General features: G+C 39.3%; 1 protein-coding gene across 1 annotated transcript in view; it reads right to left on the bottom strand.

The window, feature by feature from the left end:
• The window catches only part of LOC102286200 (ATP-binding cassette sub-family C member 4), a 134,824-nt gene that overhangs the window by 40,914 nt on the left and 75,258 nt on the right, over positions 1-18,652 (bottom strand). The window contains 2 exon segments of the mRNA XM_014478932.2: positions 4,499-4,578; positions 15,095-15,241. Coding sequence (XP_014334418.2) covers positions 4,499-4,578; positions 15,095-15,241 — 227 coding nt within the window.

The following is an 18,652-nucleotide window of genomic DNA, read 5'->3' as shown; positions in this document are numbered from 1 at the left end:
AAGTATAATATGATGGTGGAAAGCTTCAGGCAAGAATGCAGTCAACACTTAGCATCTGCCTGTTATGAAAGTGGAGTGAATAATGAACATGTGCAGATTTACATGGCCTGGACCAAGAACTCTGAAGGTTACAGACCTTCAGTTCAGTTCAGCCGCTCAGTTGTGTCAACTCTTTGCCACCCCATGAATCGCAGCACACCAGGCCTCCCTGTCCATCACCAACTCCCAGAGTTCACTCAGACTCACATCCATCGAGTCAGTGATGCCATCCAGCCATCTCATCCTCTGTCGTCCCCTTCTCCTCCTGCCCCCAAACCCTCCCAGCATCAGAGTCTTTTCCAATGAGTCAACTCTTCGCATGAGGTGGCCAAAGTACTGGAGTTTCAGCTTTAGCATCATTCCTTCCAAAGAAATCCCAGGGCTGATCTCCTTCAGAATGGACTGGTTGGATCTCCTTGCAGTCCAAGGGACTCTCAAGTGTCTTATCCAACACCACAGTTCAAAAGCATCAATTCTTCGGCGCTCAGCCTTCTTCACAGTCCAACTCTCACATCCATACATGACCACAGGAAAAACCATAGCCTTGACTAGACGAACCTTTGTTGGCAAAGTAATGTCTCTGGTTTTGAATATGTTATCTAAGTTGGTCATAACTTTCCTTCCAAGGAGTAAGCATCTTTTAATTTGATGGCTGCAGTCACCATCTGCAGTGATTTTGGAGCCCCCCAAAATAAAATCTGTCACTGAAGCAATGGATTGTTTCCCCATCTATTTGCCATGAAGTGATGGGACCAGATGCCATGATCTTCATTTTCTGAATGTTGAGCTTTAAGCCAACTTTTTCACTCTCCACTTTCACTTTCATCAAGAGGCTTTTTAGTTCTTCTTCACTTTCTGCCATAAGGGAGGTGTCATCTGCATATCTGAGGTTATTGATATTTCTCCCGGCAATCTTGATTCCAGCTTGTGCTTCTTCCAGCCCAACGTTTCTCATGATGTACTCTGCATATAAGTTAAATAAGCAGGGTGACAATATACAGCCTTGACGTACTCCTTTTCCTATTTGGAACCAGTCTGTTGTTCCATGTCCAGTTCTAACTGTTGCTTCCTGACCTGCATACAGGTTTCTCAAGAGGCAAGTCAGGTGGTCTGGTATCCCCATCTCTTTCAGAATTTTCCACAGTTTATTGTGATCCACACAGTCAAAGGCTTTGGCCTAGTCAATAAAGTAGAAATAGATATTTTTCTGGAATATTTTTTGCTTTTTTGATGATCCAGTGGATGTTGGCAATTTGATCTCTGGTTCCTCTGCCTTTTCTAAAACCAGCTTGAACATGTGGAAGTTCACAGTTCACATATTGCTGAAGCCTGGCTTGGAGAATTTTGAGCATTACTTTACTAGCGTGTGAGATGAGTGCAATTGTGCGGTAGTTTGAGCATTCTTTGGCCTTGCCTTTCTTTGGGCAGACCTTAGTTGGATACAAATCCGTGATGGTTTGCACAAGGCCCAGAGTGCTATGGAAACACAGGGAAGAATATGTGAACACTTTTCTTAGAGGATTCTAAGAAGACACTTCAGAAATGAATTTCACAGGCTGGTTTCTCTGTCAATATGAAGGCTTGCTTAAGCTTCTGATCTTTCTCCTAAGATGCTTCCCTCTCTCTGGGCAATCTTATCACCTTCACAGATTTAACTACCACCTGCTCAGTGAAGAATATGCAGGTGCCCTGCTCATCCCAGACTCTTATTTCATTATCTGCAGTATGCCTCAAGGTCCTAAGATCTAAGATAATTGAATTAAAACTGACAGACCTGGGATTGGAAATCAGAGAGACTAAAATTTTCTCTCCTCACATGACTGAGATTGTTTTACACTTAAAATCAAGTAGCATCTCTCCCTGTCCCTCTTAAAAAACATTCAAAAATATGTGATGGATTTGGATTTATGAGGGCTAATTAACCATGGGCTAAGCACACAGTGGGCCAGCCAGCTGTGGAAACTCAACCTTGGCTTAGTTTGCAGTAGCAAAGAGAATTCTTCACAAAAATTTAATGTAATTAATAATCACTGTCAAAATAGAATATTGATTTAGTGAGAAATTGATTCTGGGGATAAATTATATACCTAACCTACATGACTAATTTAGAAAATAAGGTTGCAGAGGAGAAAACAATCAGATATCTGTGCAGTAAAAACAGTCTGCCTCCAAGTCTCAGCTTAGCTCACGTTAGTGAACAGGAGAAAACTTTGTCCACAGGCTATGTGGCCTGCAGTCAGATAATCATTGCTGCATTTTTTTGTGTGCAATTTTTGATAAATGCATTTCATTTCCACAATTACTACTTGGAAATGAAAAAGTCCCCACAAGCTTGGTCACTAAAAGGTAAAAAGAATTAAGCAACAGGAGAAACATCCCACATGAACAACAGCACTGAATGAGATGAGAGCTGAAGTGACCCCAAATCATTCTTTAGAACCTCAAGTTTCACAGACAAAACAAAGGCAGTGTAATCATCTTTTGACAGGAAAGAGTTTTCTGTAGGAGGCACTCTTTGTCTTAATCTTAAACCAGATATCTCTATATTCTATGCATCTCTAGGCTTAGCACAACCTGCAGATCTTTTAGTCACATACTGTGCTGTGGTTAGTCACTCAGTTGTGTCGGACTCTTTGTGACCCCATGGACTGTAGCCCACCAGGCTCCTTTGTCCATGGGGATTCTCAAGGAAAGACTACCAGAGGGGTTTGCCATTCCCTCCTCCAGGGGATCTTCCCAACTCAGGGATCAAACCCAGGTCTGCTTTACTGCAGGTGGATTCTTTACCATCTGAGCCACCAGGGAAGCCTTGATCACACAATACCTTGCTTAATCTGTTGATTCTTTCCATGGGTCACAGTGGAAATGAAGAATGATTAATTAAAGGATGACTTGATCTCTTCCCTAGCTTCCCCTTCACTAATTTTGTGAATAAGATGGCATCTGAAGAAAGAGCATGAGAAGTCGACAAACTTGCACACAGTGGGGGACGGTGATGACTCTGACCTCCATCTCCCTGATCAACTAATTACTTCCCTTTTTCCCTTTAAAAACTTTCATGGCTGAGCATACTCTTCAGAGGTAGTTTCTGGGGGACGCTGAATCCACCATCTCCCCATCTCCCAATTGCTGGCATTTGGGTTAAAGACAATTATTCTTCCTACTAATATTTATGAGTATTGATCTTGTAGGTGGTGAGCAGTGGGACCTGGTTCCATAACATCTGGATAAAAGATATTTCTGTAGGGTTGTTTGTTTGCTTAAATACCTTAAGTTACAGCACTCAACATGTGAAAAGCTACCTACAAAAACAAAATTTCTGAGATGACTTTGATCCCATGCTCAAATTATGGGCTTAGATGCACTTTCCTTTAAAAGCTTTGTATCTTAAACAACTCCTCTCTACTGTCCTGGTAAAGGTATTCAGATCAGATCAGTCGCTCAGTCGTGTCCGACTCTTTGCGATCCCATGAATTGCAGCACACCAGGCCTCCCTGTCCATCACCAACTCCCGGAGTTCACTCAGACTCATGTCCATTGAGTCAGTGATGACATCCAGCCATCTCATCCTCTGTCGTCCCCTTCTCCTCCTGCCCCCAATCCCTCCCAGCGTCAGAGTCTTTTCCAATGAGTCAACTCTTTGCATGAGGTGGCCAAAGTACTGGAGTTTCAGCTTTAGCATCATTCCTTCCAAAGAAATCCAGGGTTGATCTCCTTCAGAATGGACTGGTTGGATCTCCTTGCAGTCCAAGGGACCCTGAAGAGTCTTCTCCAACACCACAGTTCAAAAGCATCAATTCTTCGGTGCTCAGCCTTCTTCACAGTCCAACTCTCATATCCATACATGACCACAGGAAAAACCGTAGCCTTGACTAGATGAACTTTTGTTGGCAAAGTAATGTCTCTGCTTTTGAATATGCTATCTAGCTTGGTCATAACTTTCCTTCCAAGGAGTAAGCATCTTTTAATTTCATGGCTGTAGTCAGGTATTATTTTCACCTTATTATTACATATCTTTATAAGTAACCACACCTGGCTTTATCCAAAACAAAACAAAAAAGTTGCAGTAAATATGTGTCCTTTGTGGTAATACAATGCATAATTTAGCTCATCTAAGCTATCTCTCTATGAGAGGTGCTTGTTTCTGTTATGAAATGTGCTCACAGTAAAGGAAATCCACACCAGACATCTGGAAGGCAGAGGGAGGATCACTTGCCCAGCATGTCGCTGCTTCAGACCAACCTCATCGTGACTGTGGAGCCACTTCTGCCCCAGGAGTTACTCATGTTAACTCAGCCTCCCTATCACAGCTGCCCCTTTCTCTCACAACCATGACCTTCTCTGAAGGTAACAAGCACATCACCAGGCTGAAAGCCCACCCTTAACCAGTGTGAAAAGGCCTTGAAAAACAGGCACTTTACTATTCCCTGTGAGAACTCTGACAGGACTGCTTTGTTACCTGGATTAAATCTTGAAATGTCAGGGGCAGTAAGTCATCCATAAGCCCAATGTCTTTGCAGAAACGATTTAAAATTCTTCCTGAAAGAACAGGATATGAGAAATTACTCATTTCCCCAGTCACACCCTTTAAGAGAAAGAATTCATGAACAATGAAAACAATATTTTTAAAGTACATATGTGTATATATATATATATATTTAATATATTACAGAGTCATAGGAAATATGCCAATGTCAGTGGTAAAGAAAGAGAAAATAGGATGATACCTAGAGAAATAAAAATACCAAATGACCGTTGGTGGGGAATTGAAATTGAGGCATTTTTTAAAAAGAATTGGTGGGGGGAATCTCGTGGCAGTATCAAGAAAGGTTGGTGGATTTGAGAAAGTTTCCTCCTTTATATCAATCCAACCTGAGATATCTACCAAGTGCCAAATTGGTAAACAGCTACAAAATACTTAAATTAATCCCAATTATTACACTAATTTTGCTGATACTTTTTAAATAAGCATAATTACAAACTCTCTAATTTTTTTTTCCTTAAAAAAGTTTATAGCACCTTACATTTTGAAAAATTGTGGATTCCTGCCATTTCCAAGTTATGAGCTAACTACACGGGTAATAAATCGTTATTTGCAGAGGTACAGCAGGTGGGGCAAACACAGACTCATGCTTAAGCATCCAAGAAGACCAGAGGCATATAGGTAGGAAAACAGAAATATTTCTTAATGACTAAAAGGTAACTTATCATCATTGATTTTATTTCCCTTCTCAGAATCCATGAAAACAATATATCCTAAAGACTGAAGGTTTGGAAGATTGTCACTGAGCAGGATCTCTGATAAAAGCTATGGAGCATGTCCACTGGAAAATGCCCATATGCATTGTTTTATGATTTGGGGGGGATTCTTAAACCATGAGCCATAAGAACTGGGGTGGCCATGAGAGACGTGGGCCAGGTGAGAACTGCTCATTCTGGGGGAACAGGACATCACCTGTCAGTTGACTCCTCCTGTCACAGGAATGCACTCCTAAAAAGTACATGCACTTTGTCTCCAAGAAGGGTACTTTTCCTGGCCCAGTGCACCTCGAATGCCCTTCAGGGCAAAATGCAGTCTGTGGCTCCTATCTTTGAGAGAATTATAACTGCCAAAAGTTGAAACCTCTGTCATGCAGCAGATCTCTGAAACATTAGATGGTATATGGAAACTACTATCACAAAAATCCTCTGAAGTTTTATAAGCTATTTTTGCTTTTCTTTTTCATTAAATGTATATAAGCGAGTTCTACAGGATGACAGAATCATTCATTTCAGAGTTTCAGGCCTTTCAGACATGATTGAGGCTGAATGTAAGACTCAGGACAAGTAGATGCTCCCTGCCTAACACACACAGCTACCTGACAGCCAGGTGTTCATCGAGTAAGTGCTCTCTGTCTTCACTCAGGTCTCTCTACCCAAAACTATGCATTTCTTCACCGACCTTAATGCCATTATATATCCCAAATGGTAAGTTATGACATTTACATGGTTAGTTTGCTAATGCTAATTGGGCAGTATTTATTCTGTTGTATTTATTCTGTTGCATTTGTTATGCCTTTAACAGCTTTAAAAATATAATCTACAGCTTATAAGAACTGACCAGGAATCTCATTTTTATCCCAGGTTGCTTTAACCATATTTTGCATAAAAGGAAGTTTTGAGGTATCAGACTGTCCATGTGTTAGAAATGCAGAAAGACTGCCTGGATTTAACCAGACTGAACAAAACACAGAATGTCTCTAAAAACATCCTGTAATGAAATTTGAAGCTTTGACAATCTAAAACTGTCTTAGGTCAACTTTAATTCTCACTTGAGAAATTTGTCATTTTTCATACTTTTTGAAAAAGCTGAATACATAGGCATTCTACGTTTTGACCAGTAATAACCTTTTTTAAAACTATAGTAAATTCCTGCTACTCTTAAAAAGTGCATCCACTTCCCTGGAATAATTCCAATGTTCATTTTAAATAGAACTTATAACTTTATAAAATTTCCAGCTGTCTATTACACAATAGACCTGTAAGAAACTTTTGCCTTATCATTTTCTTTCTTTTTTTTAATTTTTTTAAATTTTATTTTATTTTTAAATTTTACATAATTGTATTAGTTTTGCCAAATATCAAAATGAATCCACCACAGGTATACATGTGTTCCCCATCCTGAATCCTCCTCCCTCCTCCCTCCCCATACCATCCCTCTGGGTCGTCCCAGTGCACTAGCCCCAAGCATCCAGTATCGTGCATCGAACCTGGACTGGCAACTCGTTTCTTACATGATATTTTACATGTTTCAATGTCATTCTCCCAAATCTTCCCACCCTCTCTGCCTTATCATTTTCAAGCAAAAAGTAAACCAGATGTTTGGTGCTTATATGCAAAATTAAGCTCTCCCTCTGAAACCAAATTAAAATGAACTCATGAGTGAAGCAAAGCCCTGATGAAAACAGAAACAAGGACAAAACAAGTAAACAAAGAAAAAACATGCTGTGGATTTTTTGTGGTTTATTTGTCTTAGTTATTTTTCTATTTTTCCTTGCATCTGGGAAATCACACGCATCGTTTCCCATTCCCAATTGTTTTATCAAATTTATCATATTAATTTGGATTTTATAGAAGAAAAAGACCAAAAAATCCATAACGTTGCATCAGGTCAGTTAATCAAACAATCAGTTAATGCCAGCTATTTGCTATGCATTTCTTTAAATGCTTTACATGTATTAATTCTCCTTGTTCTCACACACAAAAACGTTGAGAATATTATCTCTACTTAGTAGAGTACTAAGTAATAGTTGAGTACTAGTAATAGTTGAGTACTAGTAATAGTTGAGTACTATTATCTCTACTCTACAGAAAAAGTTGAGGTCAACAGAGGTTAAACTTGACAAAGACCTGTCTCTTGGTGGCTGGAATGGGATTCACATTCAGAAGTTCAGTTCAGTCCAGTCGCTCAGTTATGTCTGACTCTTTGCAACCCCATGAATCGCAGCACGCCAGGCCTCCCTATCCATCACCAACTCCCGAAGTTTACCCAAATTCATGTCCATCGAGTTGGTGATGCCATCCAGCCATCTCATCCTCTGTCGTACACTTCTCCTCCTGCCCCCAATCCTTCCCAGAATCAAGGTGTTTTCCAATGAGTCAACTCTTCACATGAGGTGGCCAAAGTACTGGAGTTTCAACTTCAACATCAGTCCTTCCAATGAAAACCCAGGACTAATCTCCTTTAGGATGGACTTGTTGGATTTCCTTGCAGTCCAAGGGAGTCTCAAAGTCTTCTTCAACACCACAGTTCAAAAGCATGAATTCTTTGGTGCTCAGCTTTTTTCACAGTCCAACTCTCACATCCATACATGATCACTGTAAAAACTATACCTTATGTTGGCAAAGTAATGTCTCTGTTTTTTAATATGCTATCTAGGTTGCTCATAAGTTTCCTTCCAAGGAGTAAGCGTTTTTACTTTCATGGCTGCAATTACCATCTGCAGTAATTTTGGAGCCCCCAAAATAAAGTCTGACACTGTTTCCACTGTTTCCCCATCTATTTGCCATGAAGTGATGGGACCAGATGCCATGATCTTAGTTTTCTGAATGTTGAGCTTTAAGTCAACCTTTTCACTCTCCTCTTTCACTTTCATAGAGACTCTTTTGTTCTTCTTCACTTTCTGCCAGAAGGGTGGTGTCATCTGCATATCTGAGGTTATTGATATTTCTCCCAGCAATCTTGATTCCAGCTTGGGCTTCTTCCAGACCAGCGTCTCTCATGATGTACTCTGCATATAAGTTGAATAAGCAGGGTGACAATATACAGCCTTGACGTACTCCTTTTCCTATTTGGAACCAGTCCATTGTTCCATGTCCAGTTCTAACTGTTGTTTCCTGACCTGCATATAGGTTTCTCAAGAGACAGGTAAGGTGGTCTGGTATTCCCATCTCTTTCAGAATTTTCCAGTTTATGGTAATCCACACAGTCAAAGGCTTTGGCACAGTCAATAAAACAGAACTAGATGATTTTCTCGAACTCTCTTGCTTTTTCGATGATCCAGCAGATGTTGGCCATTTGATCTCTGGTTCCGCTGCCTTTTCTAAAACCAGTTTGAACATCTGGAAGTTTACAGTTCACGTACTGCTGAAGCCTGGCTTGGAGAATTTTGAGCATTACTTTACTAGCGTGTGAGATGAGTGCAATTGTGTGGCAGTTGAGCATTCTTTGGCATTGCCTTTCTTTGGGATTGGAATGAAAACTGACCTTTTCTAGTCCTGTGGCCACTGCTGAGTTTTCCAAATTTTCTGGTGTATTGAGTGCAGCACTTTCACAGCATCATCTTTTAAGATTTGAAATAGCTCAACTGGAATTCCATCACCTCCACTAGCTTTGCTCATAGTGATGCTTTCTAAGGCCCACTTGACTTCATATTCCAGGATGTCTGGCTCTAGGTGAGTAATCACATCATCATGATTATCTGGGTTGTGAAGATCTTTTTTGTATAGTTCTTCTGTGTATTCTTGCCACTTTTCTTAATATCTTCTGCTTCTGTTGGGTCCATACCATTGCTGTCCTTTATTGAGCCCATCTTTGCATGAAATGTTCCCTTGGTATCTCTAATTTTCTTGAAGAGATCTCTAGTCTTTCCCATTCTGTTGTTTTCCTCTATTTCTTTGCACCGATCACTGAGGAAGGCTTTCTTATCTCTCCTTTCTATTCTTTGGAACTCTGCATTCAAATGGGAATATCTTTCCTTTTCTCCTTTGCTTTTCACTTTTCTTCTTTCCACTTTTCTTCTTTTCACAGCTGTTTGTAAGGCCTCCTCAGACAGCCATTTTCCTTTTTTGCATTTCTTTTCTATTGGGATGGTCTTGATCCTTATCTCCTGTACAATGTCACGAACCTCAGTCCATAGTTCATCAGGCACTCTATCAGATCTAGTCCCTTAAATCTATTTCTCACTTCCACTGTATAATCATAAGGGATTTGATTTAGGTCATACCTGAATGGTCTAGTGGTTTTCCCTACTTTCTTCAATTTAAGTCTGAATTTGGCAATAAGGAGTTCATGTTCTGTGCCACAGTCAGCTCCCGGTCTTGTTTTTGCTAACTGGATAGAGCTTCTCCATCTTTGGTTGCAAAGAATATAATCAATCTGATTTCGGTGTTGACCATCTGATGATATCCATGTGTAGAGTCTTCTCTTTTGTTGTTGGAAGACGATGTTTGCTATGACCAGTGAGTTCTTTTGGCAAAACTTGGATGTGGGATAGCTCCTCTTGGCCGTGCCCCTGACCTCAGACGTGGGGTAACTCCTCTTGGCTGCGACCCCTGACCTCCCACATTCAGAAGAGCTGACTCCAAAGTCTGTTTTCTTTACCAAGGGTAATATGGATCCCACATGACATATTGGTTCAAAACCACTATTGAAAAATAACGAAAAACCATTCAATTTAGTCTGGGTAAAGTCTAGAGTCATTTTAATTTGCTGGTTAATTTTCAAACTTTAAATTTCACAACTCTTTAATAGAATCTAATAATATGGATCTTATTCCAGTGTGACAGTCTAATTCAAAAGGAGCCTTTCTCTCTCTCTCTCTCTGAATCAGTGATACCACTGATACCACTCTGAATCAGTGCTGCTTAAGATAACTGTGCTTCTGTCAAAAGGATCTTGACTGTGCCAGTGAAGTGACTGGCACAGCTATTACAAAGCTTTGTCCTAGCAGAACTGAGACACTGGAACATCTCTGCCTTCATCCCAACTCCATGTCTATTAATAGATTTTAAATGTATACTGATGACAATCAAAGTTTCCTCTCTTATCTGACATCAAATTTTAAAAAATGGACATAACAATTAAGGGAAGAGAAAAGATGAGGTATGTTTTAAAAAATACTCAATATTTATCCACAATTTATAAGGTACTCATTTTAGCACCTAAGACTTCAAACCTTAATCTCATCTAGAAAGCAGTCATTGGATACAGCAAGAACCAAGAGAAGACATACCTGAAAACCAGGCCAATTAAGCATGAAACTCCTACAGTTGCTTTGTGAAGGGAGATGGGAGTGGTTAGAAAATTTGGCACCAAAAGGAATTCAACCTCCTTCAGTTTTTAGAATTTCCCATTGTAGGAGTGAAATCTACTCACCTGGTCTAAAACATTGGTCAATTTGTTAATAAAACTAGCTGATCTTGTAAGATAAACCACTAATTGTCTAGGTTACACTGGTGCTGCCTTTTATACCTTTTGTTAATCTGGCTATTTGTGTCACAAGTGTTTACTTAATCTTAAATCAAGGAAAAAACAGTTTTCTAGTAACACTGATGACTCATCATTTTGAAATAGGTATTTATTTTCCTTCCATTCACAGGGCTATGTCAAGATTAACATTTAAAAATCAGCATTCCTCCCTTTTACCTTTTAAGGGCCTATAGATTATAAAGTAAAACAATTAGGTATCAAATATTTGATCCTCCTAAGATTCATCTTCAATGCACATTAAATCCCAGGGAAATGTATTAACTGTTTGGCAGTTTTGTCTCCTTTATTGACAGACAGCAGAAATTTGGTGACAGAAAACTGACAGAAAACAGAACTTGGAAGCTTGACCGACAGTCAACAGAAATTTATGGTTCCATGAAACAGCTTCTAGTGAACTAATATATGTGGTTTTCTCTTCATGACATCATATACCAGAAACAAAGTCCATCCTAAATTATGTATTACAAACTCTACTTTTGAAAATACGATAGGAAAGAGTTCAATTTAATCTACCACTAAGTGAGTAGATAATTGATTGACCCAAACCTTTTGGGCAAACTAGGCTTATCTTTGTGATACTTATTTGAGTTTGAATTTTCTTGAAGGAATGAAGTCCTGCTACTAGATATAGGAGGGGGAAGCAAGATAAACATTAGTGTGCTGGCTGCTCTAAGATCAGTGAACTTGAAGATTTAAACTTGGTCCCAAATTCTTGAATAATAAATGAACTAGTGTCTAGAGAAGCCTATAGGTCTTGAACATGAAGAACCTGGCTAACTGTGGTCATGAGACCTCAGAGGCTGAAATAATAGAAATTCAGTTCCTTTTAATGCTCCCAACTTTACAAGTGTAGTTTTCACATTAACAGGCAAAGTGGAGCAACTTCACAGCCATAATAGCATGGGGCTCCTCCAGTCACTTCCTTGTTCTAACTTCCTAATAAGATGTGATCTGTGTGGGCCACTGCATTTTACCATCCTGTGCTCCTCACAGTGCCTGGGCAAACAACATGCACTGAAAAATTTACACAAGACGCTGCCCTCAACATTCTTATTTAATCCTCACAACAGTCTTGTGAAACAGGAAGAGCAGCATCTCCACTTCACAGGAGATGAAGTTCCCAGACACCATGTCATCATTGTCACTAAGGCTCATTAGGCACCGACCATGTGCTAAGCACTGTGAATGTATTAACTAACTTGGCACAGTTATAAAAAATCTGACTGCCAATGCAGGAGATGCAAGAGACACGGGTTTGATTCCTGGGTAAAGAAGATGCCTTGGAGTCAGAAATGGCAACCCACTCCAGTATTCTTGCCTAGAAAATTCCATGGACAGAGGAGCCTGGTGGGCTATAGTCCATGGGGTCACAAAGAGTTACACACGACCAAATGACTGAGCACAACAACAATACCCACAACATTAAGATCAGTCAGTTTCATTCTTTTACAAGTGGTTGACCAGATTTCCCAGCACTACTTGTTAAAGAGATTGTCTTTAATCCATTGTATATTCTTGCCTCCTTTGTCAAAGATAAGGTGTCCATATGTGCGTGGATTTATCTCTGGAAGAACTAAATAGACATTTCTCCAAAGAAGACATACAGATGGCTAACAAACACATGAAAAGATGCTCAACATCACTCATTCTCAGAGAAATGCAAATCAAAACCACTATGAGGTACCATTTCACACCAGTCAGAATGGCTGCGATCCAAAAGTCTACAAATAATAAATGCTGGAGAGGGTGTGGAGAAAAGGGAACCCTCTTACACTGTTGGTGGGAATGCAAACTAGTACAGCCACTATGGAGAACAGTGTGGAGATTCCTTAAAAAACTGGAAATAGAACTGCCTTATGATCCAGCAATCCCACTGCTGGGCATTCACACTGAGGAAACCAGAAGGGAAAGAGACACATGTACCCCAATGTTCATCGCAGCACTCTTTATAATAGCCAAGACATGGAAGCAACCTAGATGTCCATCAGCAGATGAATGGATAAGAAAGCTGTGGTACATATACACAATGGAGTATTACTCAGCCATTAAAAAGAATACATTTGAGTCAGTTCTAATGAGGTGGATGAAACTGGAGCCTATTATACAGAGTGAAGTAAGCCAGAAGGAAAAACATAAATACAGTATACTAACGCATATATATGGAATTTAGAAAGATGGTAACAATAACCCGATTAATGACACAGCAAAAGAGACACTGATGTATAGAACAGTCTTATGGACTCTGTGGGAGAGGGAGGGGGGAAGTTTTGGGAGAATGGCAATGAAACATGTAAAATATCATGTAGGAAATGAGTTGCCAGTCCAGGTTCGATGCACGATGCTGGATGCTTGGGGCTGGTGCACTGGGACGGCCCAGAGGGATGGTATGGGGAGGGAGGAGGGAGGAGGGTTCGGGATGGGGAACACATGTATACCTGTGTCGGATTCATTTTGATATTTGGCAAAACTAATACAATAATGTAAAGTTTAAAAATAAAATAAAATTAGGAAAAAAAATAAGATCAGTCAGGTGTGAATAGAATCCTCATTTTTACAGGTAAGAAAACCAAGAAATAGAGAATTTAAGTAACAAACACATACGTATTAACATAATTATAAATTGCTATTACTATTAGTAACTAGCACCAGTACTGAACCCAGGCAGTTGGCTCGAGAGTCCATACTTTTAAATCAAGGCAGACAAATCCTACCTTGAGATCTGCCTGCCCAATAGTGTACACCTGCTTTGGCCTACAGTCCTGTGGCTAGTTGATGACTAGGTCAAGGCTACTTCTGTCTGACCTCCAGCCCACCTCCCTTAACAGGTCCTGTCAATTATTAGTTGCATAAGCAAAGCCACCCTGGGCCTCACAAAAAATCTAACCAATTAGATAAAGTGGGCATGTACACTGATGAACTAACTCCTCAAAGAAACCCAGTATAGAGGCTACCTTCCAAAACAGGATAGGTGAAAGACACAGGGTGGAGACATCAACCACTGGGAAACCTCCAGGGACACTCATATTGAGAAACTTACTACTGAACATCCACCTGCTACGTACCACAAAGCCTCTTCTTACATGTCAGCAAAAGTCCACTATAGAGTTAATTTCATTGAAGAGGATATTTACATTTCATCAATCTTCTAATTAATTTATCATTGCCATTTTAGGTAAACCTCAAAGTGTCCACACATGCCAGAAGCTCTGTGATTCCAGAAATGGATGGGAAATGAAAGAAAGAAATGCGCAGCCTGTCTCATGGAGAGAGATTCCTTGTAAGAAGGTCCTTCCTAAAGAATAACTTAGCTTGTGGGCTGTGCTTAGTCGCTCAGTCGTGTCTGACTCTTTGTGACCCCATGGACTGCAGCCCACTAGGCTCCTGTGTCCATGTGGATTCTCTAGGCAAGAATACTGAACTGTGTTGCCATGCCCTCCTCCAGGGGATCTTTCCAACTCAGGGATCAAACCTAAGTCTCCCACATTGCAGGTAGATTGATTCTTTATCATCTGAGCCACCAGGGAAGCTTAACACCACATAACACAGCCAACATTTTTTTAATTTCTTTTTTAATTAGAGGAAAATTGCTTCACAATGTTGTATTGGTTTCTGCCATACAACAATGTGAGTTAGCCATAATTATACATATACCCCCTTCCTCTGGAGCCTCCCTCCCCCCTCCCCATTGCACCCCTCTAGGTTATCACAAAGTGTCAGGCTGGGCTCCTTGTGTTTTATATCAACTTCCCACCAGCTGTCTATTTTACACATGATAGTGTTTGTACGTCTGTGCTACTCTCCTTCCCCTGGTGTGCCCGGAAGTCCATTCTCTACATCTGAGTCTCCACTCCTTCCTGCAAATAGGTTCATCAGTACCATTTTTGTAGAGTCCATGTATATGCATTAATATACAATATTTGTTTTAATCTTTCTTACTTCACTCTGTATAACGGCTATAGGTTCATCCACCTCACTACCACTAACTCGAGTAGTCAGCAACACTGAAATACACTTCCATCAAATATATGGTGTTTTGTATGCCAGGCAACAAATGGGTTCCTAAATCATTCTGCAAAGGGAATATTTATTTTTCCACAAACACAAATTGGAATAAAAGCTTATATGCTTCTATATTCATTTTCTCTGGTAGGAGGAAAAACATCAGCTTTTTATAGAAAATGGATCAACACAGGACAGTGATTTTCTTTCAAGTATCTCCTCCATTTTCAAACATAAGCTATAATAAGGCACAAAATGGGTTTGTTAACAACCATTTTTACTGAGAAAACTTGGTGTCTGACTTACCTATTGAGTTTCTATCGAAGAACACTACCAGAGATCTCAAAATGGACTCTACCATTTTGTTGTGCAAAATTTGTGAAGAACGAACAAGGATGTAGAATAAAACCAGAGATCTCGTGATGCCAAAAAGGATGGTAAATACATTTAAACCTGAAATAAAGAAACATCACTCAGCACAAGATCTCTGCTTTTTCTTCAATGATCCTAAAGCAGAGCAAACACTTTATAAGTGCATTATATATTTTATTCTATAATTTATGTATAAATTCATATATAATATATAAATTTATACATATAATAGATTCTATAAGAGTTTAATACAATCACAAATACATTTATAAAGAATATAAAAATCACTGTTTCTCATTAAATAGAAACCACATGGGGAAAACAGCAGGTGTAAGCTACAACTTCAGGCTTTCCTAATTCAAGTACAAGTTCTAATAAAACTGAGAAGAAAGAAAATGATAAAATGCAGTCATCTTTTTCTCTCTGAATATCAAATCTTACTAATTACAACATGTCTCACAATTTAAAAGTGAGGTATGTTTTGGTACCAAACAAAAGTTGGCTTTAAGGCAATAAATAGTAGACTGAATAATGCAGAAAATGAATATGTGATGTGAAAGATTGATCACGGGAAATCACCCAATCAGAACAGCAGACAGAAACACAAATGTAAAAAAAAAAAAAAAAAAAAAAAAATATGAGACCTATTTGATAATATAAAGCATGCCAATCTAGGCATAATAGAAATTCCTGAAGGAGAATAAAGAGGAAAAAAAGGATTAAAATGTATCTGAAGAAACTATGGCAGAAAACTTTCCAAATATAAAGAAGGAAACAGATATTTTAGTACAGAAGCAGAGGGTCCCAAGTGAGATAAGCCTGAACAGACCTAAACAAAGACATATACAATTAAAATGGCAGAAGTTAAAGAGAAGATTCAAAGGCAGCAAGAGAAAAACAAAAGTTAATTACAAAGGAATCCCACCCCCATCCCCAGCCCACCCTGGGCCAAGGCTATTAGTTGTTGTTTCTACAGAAAAGTTGCAGGCAAGAAGGGAATGGCAAGATATATTCAAGGTCCTAAAAGGGAAAAAAATCTGCAACCTAACATACTCTATCCAGCAAGATGAGCACTTAGAAGGAGAGATAAAAGTTCTCAGACAAGCAAACAGCAAAACAATACCAAACTGTCCTAAAGGATATACGAAAAGTGAAAATGAAAGTCGCTCAGTCTTGTCCTTTGTGACCCTGTGGACTACAGTCCATGGAATTCTCCAGGCCAGAATACTGGAGTGGGTAGCCTATCCCTTCTCCAGTGAATCTTCCCAACTCAGGAATCAAACCCAGGTCTCCTGCATTGCAGGCAGATTCTTTACCAACTGAGTTATCAGGGAAGACCGCCCCACCCCCAACCCACACACACCATATACTATAAGGTCTTCTCTAAACAGAAAAGAAGCAAGATTCCATGGGAAAGAGAATATCACAGTTGGACAGAAAATCACTTAAATAAGCCAATACATAGATTAAACATTTTTTTCTGTGAAATCGATGATAACCACATGAACAGCAAAAGGGTAAACATTAAGATGTATAAGAGGCACATCAAAATCATAAAATGGGATATGAGAGTAAGAAAATGCAGATATTCTTTCAGAATGTGTTTAAGCCTATATGTTGTTAAGTCATGTTGCTAAGTCATGTTTGACTCTTGTGAGCCTATGGATTACAGCCCACCAGGCTCCTGTATCCATGGATCTTTCCAGGCAAGAATACTGGAGTAGGTTGCCATTTCCTTCTCCAGGGGATCTTTCCCAACCCTAGAAGCCTTGTCTCCTGCATTGGCAGATGGATTCTTTACCACTGAGTCACCAGAGAAGCCCTAAGCTTATATGACTACCAGTTTAAAGCAAGCAGATATAGGAAGAAGTTAACATAATTGAAAAAGAGGGTAACCATAAATCAAAAACATACAATAGATTCCAAAGCCAAAAAGAAGAGAGCAGAAGCATAACACAAAAGAAAATCATCAAAACTAGAAAAGAAAAAATAAAAGATAAGGAACAAAGAAGAAATAAAAATCAACGAGAAAACAAAGTTGAAGATGGTGATAAATATATACATATCAAAAATTACCTTAAATGTCAAAGAACTAAACACACAAAATACACAAAGTGGCATACTGAATAAAAATAATAAGAGCATACAATATACAATATGCTGCTTATAAGAGACCTGCATCAGGGCAAAGGACACACATAGATTGAAAGTGAGGGGACAGAAATAGATATTTCATGAAATAACAAGAAAGTGGAGGCAACAATACTCATATCAGACAAAATAGACTTTAAAACAAAGATTATACTGGAAAATATAGAAGGACACTAGATAATGATGAAAAGATCAATATAGGAAGATAGTACACTTGTCAACATATATGCAACTAATATAGGAGCATCCAAATACATGGAACACATACTGATAGACATAAAGGGAGAAATTGATGAGGATGCAATAATAGTAGGAGCCTTGAACACCCCACTCACAACAGAGATCTTAAATGAAACCATAGAAAAATCAGACTTACTAGATATTTATAGGACATTATATCCCAATAAACCCTAACATACTCATTCTTTTCAAGTGCAGATGGACCATTCTCTAGGATGGACCCATACGATAGCACAAAACAAGCCTCAACAAATTTAAGAGGACAGGAATTATTTCAAGTATCTTTTCTGACCACAATTGCATAAAACTAGAAATCAACCACAGAAAAATAAGGAAAGAAAGATTACATGGAAACTAAACAACATGCTGGATTTTCCAGGTGATGCAGTGATAAAGAATCCGCCTACTGATGCAAGAAATGTGGGTTCAATCCTTGGGTCAGGAAAATATCCTGGAGTAGGAAATAGCAACCCACTCCCACTCCAGTGTTCTTGCCTGGAAAAGCCCATGGACGGAGGAGCCTGATAGGCTGCAGTCCATGGGGTCGCTAAGAGTCAGACACGACTGAGCGACTTCACTTTCATTTTTCACTTTCACGCATTGGAGAAGCAAATGGCAACCCACTCCAGTGTTCTTGCCTGGAGAATCCCAGGGACAGGGGATCCTGGTGGGCTGCCATCTATGGGGTTGCACAGAGTCGGACACGACTGAAGCAACTTAGCAGCCAGTATTCTTGTCTGGAAAATCTCATGGACTGAGTAGCCTGGTGGGCTATAGTCCATGTGGTCATGAAGAGTCGACACAGCTGAGCAATTGAGTGCACACACACACAAAAACATGCTACTAAGGGAAAAAAAATGGATCAATGATTAAATCAAGGAGGACATTTAAAAATACAAATGACAATGAAAACAGCCATACAAAATCTATAGAGTGCAGCAAAAGCAGTTCTTAAAGGGAAGTTCATAGTAAAGTAGGTCTTCTTCAAGAAACAAGAAAAACCTCAAATAAACAACCTAACCTACCACCTAAAAGAATTAGAAAAAGAAGAACAAAACCTAAAATCAGCAAAACGATGGACATAATAAATATCAGAGAGGA

The sequence above is a fragment of the Bos mutus genome, unplaced genomic scaffold, assembly GCF_027580195.1.
Source record: "Bos mutus isolate GX-2022 unplaced genomic scaffold, NWIPB_WYAK_1.1 CTG201, whole genome shotgun sequence".
NCBI classification, from domain to species: domain Eukaryota; kingdom Metazoa; phylum Chordata; class Mammalia; order Artiodactyla; family Bovidae; genus Bos; species Bos mutus.
Note: the sequence above shows the minus strand (reverse complement) of the source record. Positions and strands in the feature narration are given on the sequence as shown.